The sequence below is a fragment of the Gorilla gorilla genome, chromosome 10, assembly GCF_029281585.2.
Source record: "Gorilla gorilla gorilla isolate KB3781 chromosome 10, NHGRI_mGorGor1-v2.1_pri, whole genome shotgun sequence".
NCBI classification, from domain to species: Eukaryota; Metazoa; Chordata; class Mammalia; order Primates; family Hominidae; genus Gorilla; species Gorilla gorilla.
Window position 1 is genome coordinate 53513608 of NC_073234.2, and position 18532 is coordinate 53532139.

The 18532-nt window shown below is 54.9% G+C and overlaps 1 protein-coding gene across 7 annotated transcripts in view; it reads left to right on the forward strand.

Annotated features, from left to right (window-relative positions):
• Positions 1-18532, forward strand: part of RAPGEF3 (Rap guanine nucleotide exchange factor 3) — a 35832-nt gene that overhangs the window by 5341 nt on the left and 11959 nt on the right. For 2 of the 7 annotated variants that reach the window (XM_055357365.2, XM_055357363.2), the window contains exons 2-16: positions 7139-7351; positions 13226-13279; positions 13371-13477; positions 13680-13801; positions 13984-14152; positions 14775-14859; positions 15210-15270; positions 15383-15459; positions 15655-15801; positions 16260-16372; positions 16641-16729; positions 17031-17109; positions 17321-17471; positions 17557-17639; positions 18283-18406. In XM_055357365.2, the coding sequence (XP_055213340.1) occupies positions 7139-7351; positions 13226-13279; positions 13371-13477; positions 13680-13801; positions 13984-14152; positions 14775-14859; positions 15210-15270; positions 15383-15459; positions 15655-15801; positions 16260-16372; positions 16641-16729; positions 17031-17109; positions 17321-17471; positions 17557-17639; positions 18283-18406 (1674 nt within the window). Of the gene's footprint in view, positions 1-6058; positions 6667-6748; positions 6846-7138; positions 7352-13225; positions 13280-13370; positions 13478-13679; positions 13802-13983; positions 14153-14774; positions 14860-15209; positions 15271-15382; positions 15460-15654; positions 15802-16259; positions 16373-16640; positions 16730-17030; positions 17110-17320; positions 17472-17556; positions 17640-18282; positions 18407-18532 lie in introns of those variants that run through there. The other 5 variants (XM_019038433.4, XM_004053010.5, XM_019038435.3 and 2 more) reach the window with 5 other exon arrangements.

The window sequence follows — 18532 nt, forward strand, 5'->3', positions numbered from 1 at the left end:
ATGTGGCAGAGAAATGATGCCCTGCAGGGGAAGTCTGACACAGGCCAGGTCCTGAGGTGGGTGCAGAGCCAGACTGAGGGGCAGTGACAGGCCAGAAGCTGCCACTTTGCCTGGCCCCCAGGGCCCAGCAGGCACCCTCAGCTGAGGCCCCAGGAGGCTGGGCTTGGGGAGAACTGAAGCAGTTGGGGAGATTAAGTCAGGATTCGGTCCAGCCCTGCAGTGTGTTAGGCGGAGCTCACGGACCAGGCTCTGCACTTCCACCAGAGGCAAAGCAGGCAAAGTGGCTAAAGCAGGAGGGGCTGAGGCTGAGGGGTGGGAAGGCAGAGCAGTGGGGCTGCCTCTCTATCCCCCGCAAGGCCTGAGGGGGGCCTGTGCCCTCTCTCAGGCAGAACTGCAGACTTTCCCTTACTTCTGTTTCCTTCTCTGGACCCCACTTTTCTGTTTCCTTCCCCACTTTTCTGTTTCCTTCTGTGGACCCCACTTTTCTGTTTCTCTCTCTGGATCCCACTTTTCTGTTTCTCTCTCCAGACCCTCTTCTTTGTACCCTCCCCTAATTTTTTTTTTTTTTTTTTTTGAGACAGAGTCTCACTCTGTTGCCCAGGCTGGAGTGCAGTGGTGCGATCTTGACTCACTGCAACCTCCGCCTTCCAGGTTCAAGCAATTCTCCTGCCTCAGCCTCCCGAGTAGCTTGGACTATAGGCACACACCACCATGCCCAGCTAATTTTTGTATCTGTAGTAGAGACGGGGTTTCACCATGTTGGCCAGGATGGTCTCGATCTCTTGACCTCGTGATCCACCCGCCTTGGCCTCCCAAAGTGCTGGGATTACCGGTGTGAGCCACCGCACCTGGTCTAATTTCTTACCAAGTTCTTTCTGAAGGGAGGAAATGGGCAGTAGATCTGATGCCAGGAAAACTTTGGCCTATTTGGTTTCTTCTCTGACCCCAGCACTTCCAGAGTGGGATTTGGGGGTGGGATGGCTCTGCTCTGATGCTGGAAAGGGGACCTTAGCCCTAGCCTGCTTTCCTGGTTACCCCCATCCTCCCCCTGCCCCCAGCCAGTGCTCTGGATCCAGCCTGACTGACCAGGTCTGAGAGACAGAACTGGGCATCTCCTAAGCAGGGGACAGGGCCCTGCTAGGACCCCTCTTTCAGGCTCCTGCAGTCGCCCCTACCAAGACTCTGAAACAAAAGGACAAAGTGGGCACAGGGTTTGAGTCCTGAACAGAGGCCTGGGCCCGGGATGAGTTGGAAGATGGGAGCACTTAAGACAAAGGTTTTGGGAAGGCTGGGAAAGTTTGCAAAGAGGGGAGTGGTGGGAGGTAGTAGGTAGTGTGGGTGTTCAGCCTCAGAACAGAATACAGGGGTGAGGAGAAAAGTGACTCTTAGGGAAAGTGGCCACAACTGGAATGGGGCAGCCATTGCAGAACACTGATCACTCAAGGTCAGATGCAGTGTCTCCTGGGACCCACACAAGACACACACACACACACATACACACACACGCTCTCTCTCTCCTTGAGAAGCAGAAGTTGGGGGAGAAAGCAGTTACTCGTTTCTATACATTCCTGTAACAGTAAACTTGCCGGGAGGTAAGCTGCTTCCCTCCCTTCTAGGGACCTCTCCAGCCCTGCCCGTCTTCGCCTGCTCTTCTGGCTTCTCTCACCCTGTCCCTACCCTCCAGCCCAGCATCACCACCTCAGGTTTGTTCAGCGACTGTTTCCTCATCTCCGCCATGCATGGCTAGCTTGAGCACCAGCCAGAGGAATGTGCCTCCAGGAGAGTGTGGGGTTCCTGCTTTTACCTCTGCAACTTCCTGCAGCCCCCAGCCCTGACTGTGAGCCCCGGCTTGCCCACATTGGCCTCCTACAGGAGGCAGGAGCCCATCCCTCCTCTCCCTCCCGTCACTGTCATAAGTGGCTCATGAGTGACTGGTTGTGACCTGTTAGTCCTAGGAAGGTTTGGCTTGGCGCCCATTAAGGCTCCAGCTCCCTGCCGCTGCCCCCCACCCCAGGAATGGGCAAGGGAGGAGATGGAGGAGCTGAACTGGAACTGCTCTTGGGGGATGGAGCGGGGGCAAGAGTCAGAGGGCCTTAAACCATGCAGAGCCAGGAGGTAGAGTCCAGAGGAGGATACCTGGCTCTCTGCTCAATCTCTTCCCACTGTTGACCAACCACAGGCAAGGTCGACTCCTAGGGGTATTGTGGGAGGCTCAGCCACAGGCCAAGGTCCTGGCACAGCCCTTATATCCCCTACAGCTTTATCTCCCAGCTGGCCTCCAAGCTGGCCATTTGCTGCAGTCCCATGGGAGGCCTATTAGTGAAATTTTCCTCCATCCTCCCTCTCTCCATCCCACCAATCACCCTCAAATGTCACAGCTGAGCCTTGTGAACAAAGCTGACAGCACAGGATAGAGGAGAAATGAGTAGGAGACAAGAAGGCAGCAAGGAAGGAGGGAGAGATGGCATGAAAGGCCTTGAAATTGAACTGGGAAACTAGCGCCTCTCCCTTCCACCCTGCTGAGGCTACAGGCCCATAGCAGGCACCAGCTGACTGCCCACTGTTCCTGTTCATTTCATTTCCACCCGTAATCATTAAGCATCAGCTTCATGCCAGACACTGTGCTGGGGAGGGAGAGCCAATCAGATTATTGTATTAGGGAGATAAAAGATAATTCCAATAGGCTCTGGGGCCCTGAAGATTTGGGACAGTGTCTGCTGCTCAGTTTGAGCTCTCCAGTTTACAGCAAAGTTCCCCAGCACCTACAGTAAATGTTGTTGAATGAATTCAAGATTCCTTGAATATTCTTGTGGCATCGCATAGTAAGGACTGAGCGAGGCAAGGTTGAGAGTAGCAATCGGGGCAGGAGGTAGCAGTGCACAATGCAGAGCAGGAGGAGAGGCCCCCTGGGGCAGGAAGGGAGTATGAGGTTCCTGTGAAGACCCAGGAAACTATGGGCTCACCTTGTGTAGAGCTCAGCAAAGAGGCCGAGGTGGGGAAAATCAAGCCCAGAGTCAAAGCCTGGTCTGAGAAGCCCCCTTCACCTTCCCACCCTCCTGAGCTATCCATGGGAGCCGCTGCCACCTGCTTGAAGGGAATGGGGGAGGGTTCAAGTAAGTCCATGCTCTGGCAGGAGCTCATTGTCCAAGTAGAGTGTATTAAGGGGTCCTGCTGTTTAGTTTCCATCATCTGTACCAAGATGTGGGCAAATGGCTGTGGATATGAGTTTTTCCCCCTTTATAGGAGCTGTCAGTATGTTTCAGAGGCAGGACTGCAGAGTGGTAAAGCACACAGGGTAGAAACCACCTGGGCAGAGTCACTCATGGCTCTACCACCACTTCCTAGTATGGGACCTTGGGCAAGTCATTTAACCTCTTTGTGTCTCAGGTCCCTCATCTGTAAAATGGAATAACAAAAATAACAACCTTATCTCATAGGGTTGTTGTGACAATTCAGTCAGTGAATATATACAAAGTATCAAGAACAGGGCCTGGTGCATGTTGACTATTCTTATTATTATTTATCTGTCTTAACACACCTGCCAAGCATTTAATGACAGTCAGAGGAGGGTGGAGGCAGTACCAGGACATGGCATGATTGTTACCATCTTGCTTGCATGTGTTCCTCAGACACATTCCCAGTCCTCTGCCCCTTCTAGGCCTCAGCCTTGATCAAATATCTGCTGAGCAGTAATTCTACTGGCCGGTCCCCATCCAGGGATCCTGAGAAGGCAAAAACCTGCCCCGTCATCTGCTTTGATGGCAGGCTGGAGGCCTTGCCTGTTAGAGATAGGACAAGCTAGAAATGGGACACATAAAAGATCTACTCCCTATGATCTCCCCAGGCTAGGAGCCAATAGGTAATCACCCCAGGTCCTCTTCTCAATCTCCCCAGAGAGGGGGAATGAAAAAGAAATGGAAAAAAGAAAGGCAAGAGTAGTGTTGAAGGGGAACATAGGTGGGGGAGTGGGTTGGGACAGTTTCATTTTCACTGATTTGAGTGATCCTTGGCTCCCTGAGGCTCCCCCACACCTCAACACAAACATATTCGATTTCTCCTCCGCCTTTTTTTTTTTTTTTGAGATGGAGTTTCGCTCTGTCGCCCAGGCTGGAGTGCAGTGGCATGATCTTGACTCACTGCAACCTTCGCCTCCCGGGTTCAAGGAATTCTCCTGCCTCAGCCTCCTGAGTAGCTGGGATTCCAGGCGCACGCCACCACGCCTGGCTAATTTTTGTATTTTTAGTAGAGACACGGTTTCACCATGTTGGTCAGGCTAGTCTTGAACTCCTGACCTCATGATTCACCCCCACCTCAGCCTCCCAAGGTGTTGGGATTACAGGTGTGAGCCATTGCACCCGGCCTCAATTTTCCTTTTTTGAGTAGACTCTCCTAGGCAGTCTAGTCTACATTAGAAGAATAGAATACATACAGAGTATACGCAGTATACCATGGGGAGTACGTGGAGGCAGACAACCTGGATTCATGCCCCAGCTCCACCATTTACTAGCTGTGTGACTTTGGCAATTTCCTTAATATCCCTGAGCCTCAGTTTCCCCATCTGTGATGTGAGGATAACAGAAGTACATACCTCACAAGATCGTGGCAGGGATTAAACACATGGAAAGCACTTGAAAGAGTGCCCGCACATAATTAGCTTTTGTAGCTCTGCTGAAATGTCTACAGGTATACAAGTGTCCTGCCTCACTCCCCAGCATCTTCCACCTGCCCAGAGTAAGGGCAGCAGGAATAGGAAATAGGGGACCCCTTTGTGACCCAACTGCCAGTCTCAGGAAGCCTTCCTGCAAGAACTTCTAGGCCAGGGCACTGGCCCCAGCAACCTGAAACTCATGACTCCATCCCCCTAACTCTTCCCCATGCATACCTGTGACTCCCAACTTGTCATCCTTTCCTGTCAGTTTCCAGGTTGCTCTTCCTTCTTCCAAATTACCAGAACTTTGTTGAATGGATTTGGGTCTGAGGTCAGATTCATTCTCAGGCTTTCCTCCTTCCCCGGAGAGGCACTTAAAACTCCACCAGCGTTTCTTAATGTGTGGACACAGCAGATGACCTGGGGTGTTTGTTCAAAATACAGATTTTCCATTTCATGCCAATAGGATTGAATATGAATTGCTGGGGATGGAGCCTGCATTTTAGTAAGCTTCTGGGAAACATTTTTAATACATGTATACATTAAAAATGAGATTTTAATCACAATTAAAATTTCTCTCCCCACTTTCAAGAAAATAATAAGTGGTGGAGGACGCGGGCTTGGCATCCCAAAATTGGGGTATAGGCTTTTTAGAGATACTTCTTCCCAGTCTGGGCTGGCTCAACAGCAAAGGGAAAAGGGAAGAGAAGGAGCAAAAAGTCCTAAAAAGCTGGGGGTGGGGCGTTCACCTCCTTCCAAACCCTCATTATCGTCCTGAATTAGGGGTCGCTGTCCCCGGCCACTGTCTCTCCACCCTCTCAGGAGTGGGGCGAAGAGGCCCGCGCTGGGCCATTTGCACAGTGGTGGAAACTGAGGCCCAGGGAGGCGTGGGGCCTCGGTAGCAAGCCTGCTTAGCAGGGCGCTGGAATTCTCGGTCTCTGCCTCAACCTACCCGGCCACCAGGGAGCGCGCGGTAGGGGGCATGGTACTCGAACACCTTCTGCTCCCCTGGAAGCTCTGCCACAACCCCAATCTCCTCTTAGGGCCCCTATCCGTTCTGGAGAGCAGTCCTCCAGCCCCTACCCTTTCTGGAGAGCAGTCCTTCCTCTCCAGCCTCAGTTTCCTCAACTGCTCCCGGTGTGTGTGTGCTGGGGCAGGGGGCAGTGGGGCGCGGGTCTGGGAACGGAACTGTGGGGGGCAAGGCAGCGGGATTCCCCGCGGGAAAGCCGCCTATTCCCTCCCCCGGGCGGCTGGAGACCCTGAACCGAAACAGGAGGCAGACACCCCCGGCCGGGAAGCGGCCCCAGCCCGGATTTCCCTCCCGGGTGGGGCCGCAGTGACTCACCCCCTCCCCCCTTTCCCCGGTTTCCTTGTTTGCATTTCTCCTCCCGGCCACGTGGCGGCCAGTGCAGCCACTCACCGCCGGATCCCTGACACCCCGGCCGTTGCGGCCTCCTCCACACACTTCGGGGCCGCTCCTGTCCCCTGGGGATGCTCTGGGCTCAGGCGGATGTCCACTCTGGTACCCCCGGGTGCGGACTCCAAAGCCTGACAGTGCCGGCCCCCTTCCCCTACGCATTCCTCTACCGTAAGGCAGGGCGCCTCCACCCCGCCCCTCCGCCAGTCCCGGGGAGGGGAAGGGGGCGGGCAGCGCAGGGGGTGTGACAGCTCCCGCTCGGACCGGTGCCAGCGCAGCCTTGCTTCAGCGCCCGGTGCCAGCTGGCTCCTTCGTCTGAGACGAAGGCGGAGGCTCGGGGCTCCTTGTCGCCGGTGGCTGGGTGGCGTCCCCCCACCACGCCCCCACCCCTCTACTCACCCAAGAGGAGCCTCTCCACCGAGCCCTGCATCCTGCTGCCCTGGCAGCCAGTCCAGCTAGGCACTGGCCCAGTTCACTGTACCTGGACTTACCCACTGGCACCCTCCGGATCCCCTTATCAAAGCTGATGGGGGTCGCTGGGGACCCCCCAGCCTTTTGCTAGAGCCTGCACGGCTGTGCGAGCTTGAAAAGAAACATGAAGGTGGGTAAGGTGGGGTCAGGGTTGAGGAGGAGCAGGAGAGGGCGGGAGAGGAAGCTGACACGGTGGGGAGTTTGGGTGGGAGAGAGAGGGTTAGTCAGGGCTGAGGAAGAGAGGAGAAGGGTTTAAGCCGAAGCTGCATTTCTGGGAGACCTAGTGAATCTATAGCTTCATACTGGGAGGTAGTGGAGATCCCTGCAGGGGCATGGGCAGTGAGATGGGACAGAATTCCAAAGAGGACTAAGAAGGGCCTGATCTTTTCCAAGAGCCAGCTGGAGACCCCTAAGTGCGCCAGACCGGCAGGCCCCAGTGAAGGTCTTCCTGTTCCTCCCCCCAGCTCCTGGCAGGGTTGCAGCACCTCCGCCTGACCAGTCCAGAGGACTCTAAGGAAGTAGTTCTGCCTGGGGCAGTTGTACTGTGGTCCAGCCGCCCCAGTCGCGACCCATGGCTGTCCACTTTCCTCCCCGTGTCACAGGTGGGCTGGCCAGGTGAGAGCTGCTGGCAGGTGGGCCTGGCTGTGGAGGATAGCCCAGCTCTGGGAGCACCGCGGGTGGGAGCCCTCCCTGACGTGGTGCCGGAGGGGACACTACTCAACATGGTGTTGAGAAGGATGCACCGGCCCCGAAGCTGCTCCTACCAGCTGCTGCTGGAGCACCAGCGTCCGAGCTGCATCCAGGGGCTGCGCTGGGTGAGTACCTTTCACCTGCCCAGGTGCCAGGGCCAGTACCAGAGCTAGAGGGGGGCCTAGATCATGGCTTGGCATGCTGCTGGTGGCCCAGCTTGCTCTGGGGGTGTAGAGTGGTACAGCTGCCGTGGACACTGGGTCAGGAAGCTTGTCTGCAGTGTGCGTGGGTGGCTCACACAGCTGCAACGTGTGTGTGTCTGTGTGTGTGTTCTGCCCAAATGTCTCTGTTTGGGCATGGGGGGAAGGGGAAAGGGATTTGTTGTTTATCTGTCACCTCAGTGAGCCGGCATTGAATTAGGTACTTGTGTGTTCTCTCCAGGTGGAGGTGGGAGGTATGGGGGCCGGGTCAATGGGTTGGAGTGAGGTAAGCTTGGTTACAGTTCTGGGTGCGTCACCGTGGCAACATTCTCCTTTAGTGAGTTACTGAACTGTGCTAATTCTGCGTTTTGGTCTTAGGGTGAGGTGATCATGTGGACACTGCTTGGTACCTGCCTTTAGGGGGCTCAGGGAAGGATTCTGAGACATTTGGAGAATCTGAGATCACCAAAGTGCCCTTTGCTAGTGAGAAACATCTCTGGACCTGAAAGAATGAAGGAGAGAGCAGGGAGGGGAAAGAATGGTGGGATTTGGGAGGCAAGATAATGGCTGTACTATCCAAATCAGCAGAGAAGCTATCCCCAACCATCCAGACTAAATAGAGTAGCTTAGCTTGAGATTCAGTTATGTCTCCACTGCGTGTGTCCACCCAGGTTTCGCTATGTTGCCTAGGCAGGTCTTGAACTCCTAGGCCCAAGCAATCCACCCGCCTTGGCCTCCCAAAGTGCTGGTATTACAGGCGTGACCCACTGCGCTTGGCCGGGAGAGTTCATTTCTTTTTTCTTTTCTTTCTTTCTTTTTTTTTTTCAACCAGAGTCTTCCTCTGTCACCAGGCTGGAGTGCAGTGATGCAATCTTGGCTCACTACAGCCTCTGCCTCCCAGGTTCAAGTGATTCTCCTGCCTCAGCTTCCTGAGTAGCTGGGGCTACAGGTGTGTGCCACCACGCCCAGCTAATTTTTGTATTTTTAGTAGAGATGGGGTTTCACCATATTGGCCAGGATGGTCTTGATCTCTTGACCTCGTGATCTGCCCACCTCGCCCTCCCAAAGCGCTGGGATTACAAGCATGAGCCATTGCGCCTAGCCGAGAGTTCACTTCTTATTGGCAAGTCCTTTTGAGTGGAATAACCACCACCCTCTCCCTCCTTCCCCCTACCTTGCCCAACTGCCATTTACAGTGAGGCTGAGTTGAAAAAACTGAGACCTACCAAGATGAGGGGCTCCTCTTTGCAATCAGAATTGAGAGGAGAGTCCACGTGTCAGTCCTGGTAGAGCTGTTCTCTACTAGGGTCTTCCTTATCATGAGCCTGGGTCCTTGTCCGCTACCCCTCTGGCTCTCCGGCTCTCCGGGTCACTGGCTGTAGCTATTGCCTGGAGCCAGTGGGCTGGAACCCTCCCTCCCTCCTTCCCTCTTGGCTATAATTATTTGTGCATTTCCTGTCCCCTTCCCAGCTTGTGGAAGCAAGGTAGGGGGTAGGGAGAAGGTCAGGTGCCAGGACAATGGGTCACTGGAGGATCTCCTGGGACCTGAAGTCTGGGAGGGAGTGGAGGAGGCCACCAAGCTGTCTCCTGACTCCCCACAGCCCCCAGAAATGAAGGGCTGGTGTGCATGGGAAGGCCAGAAAGGTGGGGGTAAAGGTTGCTGGAGTGTAAATGGGGTCAAAGGCACCAAAACAAGGCCTTTCCGTGCCAGGTGGGCGTTGGTGACTAGAGGGAACTTAGATTTTTAGTGTTTAGAGGCAGGCGGCCACTCCCTCTTCTGATGACCAACTTTGGGGACTGGGGTGGGGAGGTTTCATTCCATCATGCCTATATTTAAGAGGCTCTGGGTACCTGTGAAGCTGTACTTCTTACCTCTTGATGATGCCTTTAGCCCAGGGAAGGCTTCCGTGAGGGAATGAGTGCCAGCTGTGAGCATGCACGCCCATGGTGAAGGGGTGGAGCCCGAGTCCCAGGAAGACAGCACTGCCAGTTATTGAGGCCAGACCTCCCTCTTCGAAAGCCAAGGGGAAAACCCATCAACCTCCCAGAGAAGAAGTCTGAAGACAGCTCTTTCTGTTCCTACCTAGACCAGGACAAGAGAAAATGAAAGCGGGTTACAGTAGGAGGGCTTGCAGTTAGATACAGACTAAGATAAGACTTAACAGCTATTGCAAAGGTGACACTGGAATGGGATGGAAGAACATCTTTGGAAAATAAGAGGGGGAGGTGAAATCTTGTCTGATGTCCGGGGGCAGGGGCAAGATCAGAGTGACCTGTGGTGGGTTCTACTAGCTCAGGGAAGTTTGAGATGATTCTCTTTGTGTGACTGTTCTTGGGGAAGTGGCCCTGTTTTGTAACTCCGAGAACGCACTTTCATTCAACCTATCCAAATAATAGTAGTAGTTAATAGTTATACAGTACTTATGTGCCAGACATTATTGAAAGAGGTTTGCCTTTATCATATCAAATAATTCTCACAACAGCCCTGTGAGATAGGTACTAATGTCATCATCTCCATGTTATGGATGTGAAAACAAAGCCACAGAGAGGTTAAGTGACAGGTTCAGAGTTACGCAGCTGCTAAGTGGCAAAGCTGGGCTTTGGTCCCAGGCAATCTGGCTGCAGAGTCCAAGCTCATAACCACATAACCACCATGCTGCACTTCTCTCTTGCTACAAACAGTAACACTGACACCTTAAGGCATCATCCCGGCCCCATGCACCCTTCCCCTGTCCCACCACAAGCAGCCCTAGCTTGACACCTTAGCTATGGCCCAAGGGAACTGGTCTGACAGGTCCCCAGGCTGTCTGGCTCTGTGCCTGTCTCTCCAGCCCAGCTCTGACATTCAGTGACAGGGAGTGAGGGTGGGGCAGGCCACAGTGCTGGTGCCAGGGGAGTTAGTGCCTCCTCTTCCGCCCTGAACCCTTTCTGTTCAGGAATGAGAGGGGGGAGTGGGTGAGGAGGACCTTCACCTTGACTCATATCAGCTGCTTCTTCCCAACTGAGAACCCTGAAACTGACATGACTAGCATTGTATTTTTTTGCACTGTGTCCTGGTAATAGGGCCCATCATGAAATAATAACATCTGATCAAGTCAACTAAACTTACTAAGTAGTTACTATGATCCAGGCACCATTCCAAGTACTTTATATTATTAACTTTTTGATCCTCATAACCCTATGTGATAGGTACTATTCTTATCATCAACCCCAGTTTACAGACGAGGAAACCGAAGTACTGCAAACTTCAGTAATCAGCACGAGCTCACACAACCAGATGGTAATGCAAAAGCTAGGATTTGAACCCAAGCATCTGGCTGCAGAGCCTACACACTTGACCACTGCCCTTGAATAGCAGCCCTCTCTCCGCCCCATCCTAGAAGGTTGCCAGGCACACAAACATCCTGGGGGCACAGAGAGGGTAGAATAACAAACCTGTCTATCTTTGTCTAACCCAGTGGTTTCCAAACTTACTTGCCCACAGAACTTGCCTGAAGGCAGAATACCTCTACTGTCTGTGCCTATAGCACAAAGCTGAGGAAACATGGGAACAGGCATAATGGAAGACGGTAGGGCGTAATGCTAAGAGCATGGCCTTTGGAATCAGACATAGGTATGAATCCTGGTGCCCTGATTGACCAACAGTTAGGGCAGGTTATAGAACCTTGGAGCTTTCTTTTCTCTAGCTGTGAAATAGGAAACAAATACCTACCTCTGGGGTCAGCACCAGTAGCAGGGTTATTCAGTAGAATCTTACCTTTCTAAATAGTTGTGTGATCTCTCTGGGCTTTTGCTTTCCTTGTCAAAATGAGAGGGATTCCTTAAAGTCCCTTCCTCAGTGCTCATGGGCTAGGGCCATTCTCTGACCTGCATCCTCATCCCCTGGGGGAGGACAGGAAATGACCAGCCTGGCCACGTGACCCAGCACCACCCCTCCTAATGTGCCCTCTCCCAGGTCAGAATAATACCAGGAAGGGGGCTGGTGTTGGAGCCTGGGTTGTGGGCTCCAATGGGAGTTGGGGCAGGGACTGGGGCCACCTGGGCATTTTGATATGAACAACAACAAGTCATTAGCACTCAGGCACTGTTTGTTCCGACACAGGGGGCTGGCTGGGTAGCATTCCTGCCCTTCCTCCCTTCCCTGGCTCCTCCTCCTTCTCATTTCCTGTCGTTAAGTCTCCAGGGCTCTGTGTCTGGCACTGGGCTGGGCCCCATGACCCGGGCAGGGATACCCTTGGGACACCTAGTGACTTCCGCCCAGCCCTGGGCCAGGCGCCTGCGCATGCCAGACCTCAGGCCTCTGCTTGGGCACGCAGTGCCAAGATGCCTGTGCCCAGGGCCCTGCCAGCACCAGGACTGGTTGTACTGCAACTTCCCAGCAGGTCCTTTTCAGGGACCTGAGGCCAGATGGGAAGCTAGGAGAGAGGTGGCTGTTGAGGGGAGAGGAAAGGGGCAGGTGGGGTGGGTGTAGGGAGACTGAGAATGGGAGCACTTCTGGGTGGGAACTTGAACTTCTCCACAGCTGTCTGGCTGTCCGAAGTATGCGCAACTGAGTTACACAAGGTACCTCACCTCCAGGCTTTTATTTCCTTGTAAGTGACAGATGACAGACAATGCCTGCTCTGCCTATTTCACATCTGATCCTATTTTACATGAGATCCAATGAAATCAAGGGGGTGATTGTGCTTTGTAAACTGTAAAGTGAGCCCTTTGAGAGGGCTCGTAGACGGTAGAGCATCCTGTCCAGAGATGTCCACAAACCCCAGGTTCTCAGGTGGTAGGAAGGGAAGAGTCGTGAGGGGCTTTCATGGCCATTATTCCAGGGCATACAGGCCCGGGAGTTCCAAATGGCTTGTTACCAAGGGCAGGGAATCCTTACTAAGCAGTGTTTCCATGATAAAGTGCGTCTTCCTGAGCCAGTCCTGTGTGCCACCAAGGACTTATTCACTCTCGCAGGGCATGGGCTAGCAACATCTCAGAGAAGAAAGACGCTTTCCAGCAAGCAGCCCCACCCTAATGCCTCACAGATGAGTACTAGCTAACATGTGCATACAACGATATGCCAGGCAATGCTTTAAACATTCGATGTGTAGCAACTCATTTAATTCTCCCAAAACCTCATGAGTCGGTATTATTAGTGCTTTGTAGATTTTACAGTTCAGGAGACTCAGGTAGGGAGGGAGAGGTTAAATCACTTGTTTCAGGTCACATCTGCCATCAGTGGGGAAGCAGAGATTTTAATCCAGGAGCCTGGCTCCAGGGTTTGTGTTTTAACTACCAGGCTGATCCGAGGCCCAGAGATGGCAAGATACCTGCTCATGGGCCTGTGGAAGGACACAGAACCTGGCTAGGGATCAGGTCTGTGACCCCAGCCCAGGAGCGGATGTTCCCAGGCCTCCTGAGCTGCTCACATCCTGGCTCCCATCTCACAGGTCTTCTTATCTCATGTCCTCATGCTCCTTCCAGCTCCCTCACTTCTTTCCCCCAACAGGGGCAGTTCACCTGGGGGCGTGGGCACCCCTGGGCCCTGAGTAAGCAGAATGGGTGTCTTAGGGCTCTCAACTGTAGGGAGGCAGTCCTTGGGTTGGGTTTTGTGATCAGGATGGCAGGGTGGGAAGAGGCGATGCCTGGGGCACAGGGTGCTGAGTGAATATTTGTTTATTTGCTGAATGAGTGGCCACATGGATGCATTTGGGGTTGGGGCCTAGGCAAGAGTGGGAGTGATGGGGGAGGGGAGGTGTCCAAGAGCTGGGCTTGAAGACCTCACACTGATGTGCACGCTTTCCCTGCTGCCCCCAGACACCACTCACCAACAGCGAGGAGTCCCTGGATTTCAGCGAGAGCCTGGAGCAGGTAGAAGCCTGGGCAGAGTGGAGCTGGGCTGGGACAGGCAGCACCATGAGGGGTTCAGAGCCTGAACTGCTGTGCCCTTCCTCCCTCCAAGGCCTCCACAGAGCGGGTGCTCAGGGCTGGGAGGCAGCTGCATCGGCATCTGCTGGCCACCTGCCCAAACCTCATCCGAGACCGGAAGTACCACCTTAGGCTCTATCGGTGAGTGGAGGCCCTGCTGCCTCCTTGCCCAGCCTCACTGCTTTCTCTCCGTTCCACTTTATGTCAGGCACCTGGGCCTCACCCTGCTTCTAGCACAGGGACGAACCAGGCTTGGGCCTCGGAGGGTGCCTTTCTAATGCATAGTTCCTCCCTCTCCCTGCCACCCTCCTTCCACTGGCCTGTCCCCTTCTACCTTCCATAGGCAGTGCTGCTCTGGCCGGGAGCTGGTGGATGGGATCTTGGCCCTGGGACTTGGGGTCCATTCCCGGAGCCAAGTTGTGGGAATCTGCCAGGTGCTGCTGGATGAAGGTGCCCTCTGCCATGGTGAGCCCGAGCCCAGGGTGGGGTGCCCCGGGCTGGGCTGGGCAGTGAGGGGTACAGGACAGGGCAGTCCTGGGAAGCAGGCACTACTTGGGGAGTGCTGAGGGGTGGCATTGCAGTGCGGTTTCATACCCACATAGCCTCAATTTCCTCTCCTCCCCCACGCCTGGGCCTCTGCCCCCCAGTGAAACACGACTGGGCCTTCCAGGACCGAGATGCCCAATTCTACCGGTTTCCCGGGCCCGAGCCCGAGCCCGTGGGAACTCATGAGATGGAGGAGGAGTTGGCCGAAGCTGTGGCCCTGCTCTCCCAGCGGGGACCTGACGCCCTGCTCACTGTGGCACTTCGAAAGCCGTGAGTCAGAATCCCTGCACCCCGTGACCCCAGGCCTCACACAGCACTCAGATTTCACAGTTTCTCAGATTGATCTCTGGGGGCATCCCTTACCTGTTGTGGAGGGAAGGGAACCTGGTTGGCCCAGAAGCCCCTGGCGCTGACTGCCACGGACTCACTGTGTGACCTGGATCCCTCCACACTCCCAAACCCCCCCAAGTCAGTTTCTTCCTCTGTAAATGAGGATGTTGGACCAGGGGGATCTCTGAGGACCCTTCCCACTCAGAGACACAGTTGTGGCTGAAAGCAAGTGGGTTTTGGAAACTGCAGTCCGGTGGGTCCAGGTTCAAATTCCAGCTGGACTGGCTACTGGCTGGGTGACCTTGAGCCTCCTCATGCTAGTTCCTGTTCTGTCAAGTGAGGATAATAGAACCACTCCTTAGGGTTGTTGTGAAACAATGCATGCAAAATGCTCATCACAAGCGCTGCCACATGTGTGCACTCAGTAAAGGTTAGCTGCTGCTGCTAACTGTCACTGCTGAGGCACCGTCTGGCACGGGCATCGGCTGGGTGGGTGGAGTGGCTCCCTGCACCTGGCGGGCCCACAGTTCACAGTGTGCTCCCATTCCTCCTGTCCCTGCAGCCCAGGTCAGCGCACGGATGAAGAGCTGGACCTCATCTTTGAGGAGCTGCTGCACATCAAGGCTGTGGCCCACCTCTCCAACTCAGTCAGTCCTGCCCCTCCCAGCCCTGCCCCGTATCAGGCATCTTCTCTTCCTGTGACTTCCCTGAAACTCCAACTGCTGGGCCAGAGGGCATTTCTCCACTTCCATCTATGGCTGGAAATTTTCAGTCTGATTTCTTGCCCCTGGCGCTGCCCTGTCTGAAAATCCTTCCGCCTCTCTCAGCCCATTTTCTCCACTTGCTTTGTCTCCTGCCGAATCCTGGGAACACCTGACCTGGCCAAATCTTTGTCCCCCAGCACTTGTGTCTTTGGACCTAACCACACCCCTAGCAAAAGCCTGGCTGCTCTGCACATGAACTTGTCGCCACTGACTCTCCTATCTCCACCACACAGGTGAAGCGAGAATTAGCGGCTGTTCTGCTCTTTGAACCACACAGCAAGGCAGGGACCGTGTGTAAGTCCAGCAGGGCATAAGAAGCCAGGCACAGGGCCTGGACATGGGCAGAAGGATGTGTGAAGGAATGGTAGGTGCCAGGAGGGCCCGGTCTGAGGTATGCTTCTGTCAGTGTTCAGCCAGGGGGACAAGGGCACTTCGTGGTACATTATCTGGAAGGGATCTGTCAACGTGGTGACCCATGGCAAGGTGAGCCCTCCCTCCTCCCCACCCCAGTGCCCTGGGTCCTAACTGCTCCCTGGTCCATGTCCTCATGGGCAGTGCCTTTGTTGATCTACTGCTGCTGACCCCGTGTCTCCTGTGTGGGTTGTTCTCCTGCCGTGGGTCTGTCCTGGCAAGAGCTGGGGGCGGCAGGGGCGGGCTGAGACTGAGGCCTGGCTGCAGGGGCTGGTGACCACCCTGCATGAGGGAGATGACTTTGGACAGCTGGCTCTGGTGAATGATGCACCCCGGGCAGCCACCATCATCCTGCGAGAAGACAACTGTCATTTCCTGCGTGTGGACAAGCAGGACTTCAACCGTATCATCAAGGTGCTGCTGCTGGGGTTGGGGAGGGCAGGGGCCATTCGTCCAGAGAAGTGATGTGGAGAGAGGAGTAGGGACCAGAGCAGAGGGCCTGTAAGAAGCAGGGCAGGTAGGAGATGCTGGGCTATGACAGCTGGCAGTGGGACCATGGCCCTGGGTGTGTGTGAGAAGGTGAAGCCCATAAGGCACAGAAGTAGTTCAGTGAGACCAGTAACTTCAGGCTCAGTGTGGGAGACCAGGGGAAGGATGGGCGTGCAGGGGGCGGGGGACTAGGCTGTTGGGGAGGCAGGATGCATGGAAGGTAGGGAAGGCTGAGGAGGTGGAGCCAAAGTCGGAGGTGGGAGAAGGGCTGTGGGTCCCTGTGGGACCCTCATGGGGCTCAGGGGCTGGAATGAAGGAGGTAGATAAGAGGGTCTAAAGCTGGAACATCATGAGTTGAGCATGGGATGTGGCCTGTCCTCCAGGATGTGGAGGCAAAGACCATGCGGCTGGAAGAACATGGCAAAGTGGTGCTGGTGCTGGAGAGAGCCTCTCAGGGCGCCGGCCCTTCCCGACCCCCAACCCCAGGCAGGAACCGGTAATACACCTGCCATGCTCCCTCTCCACAGTCTCTCCTTTCATTTCCCAATCTTTGCTCCCTTCCCCTGTGTCATATCCCTGCCCTCTGGCCACTTGTGGATGGAGAGGTATTGAGGGATGTGCCTGCTGAGCCAGTCTCCTCCCCGCCCTAAGGTGGGACAGGGCTGGCTAATCGAGAAAAATGATGTAATTGATTATTGATGTCTGCCCAGGTGTGGGAGTGGGGAGTAGTGGCACCAGTGCCAAAGATTGGCCATTTCTGCTAGGTATACAGTGATGTCTGGCACCCCAGAGAAGATCCTAGAGCTTCTGTTGGAGGCCATGGGACCAGATTCCAGTGCTCATGACCCAACAGGTAAGGGCAAGAGACACCCTGCCTGCTTTCTGACTCATTGGGTGGTCCATGCAGCCTGGGAGAGAGCCAGGTACCCTGCATCTGACGTCACTGAATGCTGGACTGGTCTGTACAGAAGTTGGCAATAAGTCCTCTTACCTGTGCTCTTGGCTTAGTGGGGAGCACTATCACAGGGGCTGGACACTGCTGGGACCTTGCAGGTGGTGGGATGTGGGGAAGGGTCCTTCCAGCTGTCCATACACCTGTGCTCAGCAGACTTGGCCTCTGAAGCCTCCTCCCATCCCCTCACCCTGTCATACAGAGACATTCCTCAGCGACTTCCTCCTGACCCACAGGGTCTTCATGCCCAGCGCCCAACTCTGCGCTGCCCTTCTGCACCAATATCCTTCCAGCTCCAGGGGGATGGTGTGCATGGGGATAGGATGATGCATGGTGTTGAGAGAAAATCTCACCAGCGTGGCTGTGCTGAGCCCTTTAAATGCCAGCCTGCTGCCAGGCCCAGCTTGCCAGGGGCCCTGGGGATCCTGCCCCTCCTTTGCCTCAGGTGGGTGGCCCTGCTTGGATGTTGTGGTTCCCTTGACTGGTGCCCACCTTCCATGTGGAGCCTGCGGGTGGCAGCGAGCAGGAGCGCAGCACCTACGTCTGCAACAAGAGGCAGCAGATCTTGCGGCTGGTCAGCCAGTGGGTGGCTCTGTATGGCTCCATGCTCCACACTGACCCTGTGGCCACCAGCTTCCTCCAGGTACCTGGGAGTGAGGCACAGCGGGGCTGGGCTGCCCGGGGTGGATGCAGCTACAGCCATCTCAGTGAATCTTGGCTCTTCTTAGAAACTCTCAGACCTGGTGGGCAGGGACACCCGACTCAGCAACCTGCTGAGGGAGCAGTGGCCAGAGAGGCGGCGATGCCACAGGTGATGCTTTGACTCTGTTAATTTGTCATTTCCATAACTGGCAGTGCTGCGGGGACCAAGAGCATACGCTCTGGAGTCAAGCACTTGCCTTCAGATCCGGCTGCACCACTTACTTCAATTCCTTGTTCTTATCAGTCCCCTTGCTGTTCACCCTCACACCACATGTCCATCCATTCTCATGCATCATGCACTCATTCATTTATTCATTCTCATATCCTGAGTGCACCTGCTGTTCTCACTTCCTCCATTGGGCATGCATTTATTACCAAATACCCTCAGTGCCAGCTTCTGCCAGTCCCGCCCAGTACATTTCCTAGACTTTACCTTCACCTTTGCAGATATTCCCACGGGAGCAGCTGAGATTCAGGGGGGTTGGGAGCTCATCTGAAACAGCACTTGATCTGAAACCCTGGGTCTGCATCTGCCTTTAACTTTTTCCTTTCCCTCCTGGCCTTGGAAAATCACAAAGTCTAGGGGCCTGGTTTCAAGACCGTGTTTGCCCCTCTTTATGTGATACTTACCTGGTCGTGCTTACCTCTGAACCACTGGTGAGGGCCGGGGAGAATCCAGAGCCCCAAGGGCCTCCCTGCTGCAGCCCCAGGAATACCTGGGCTCACTCACCTCCCTTCTCTCTTGTCTGCAGGTTGGAGAATGGCTGTGGGAATGCATCTCCTCAGATGAAGGTGTCTGCCTGGCCCCAGTTTCTTTCCTCTGCTCCTCCTGGACTGCAGGCCCCTCCTTCGCCCCCTGACCCTGAGGGGCTCTGTGTGCGTGGGAAGCTCTCCTCCCACAGACACACCCTTGGGTCTCTGATAGGTGTTCACAGGGCCCTTGCTGCATGTGGTGCCCTGGGCCAGGCCGTGCCAGGAGGCGCAGAGGCCTAAGGTGGCCTC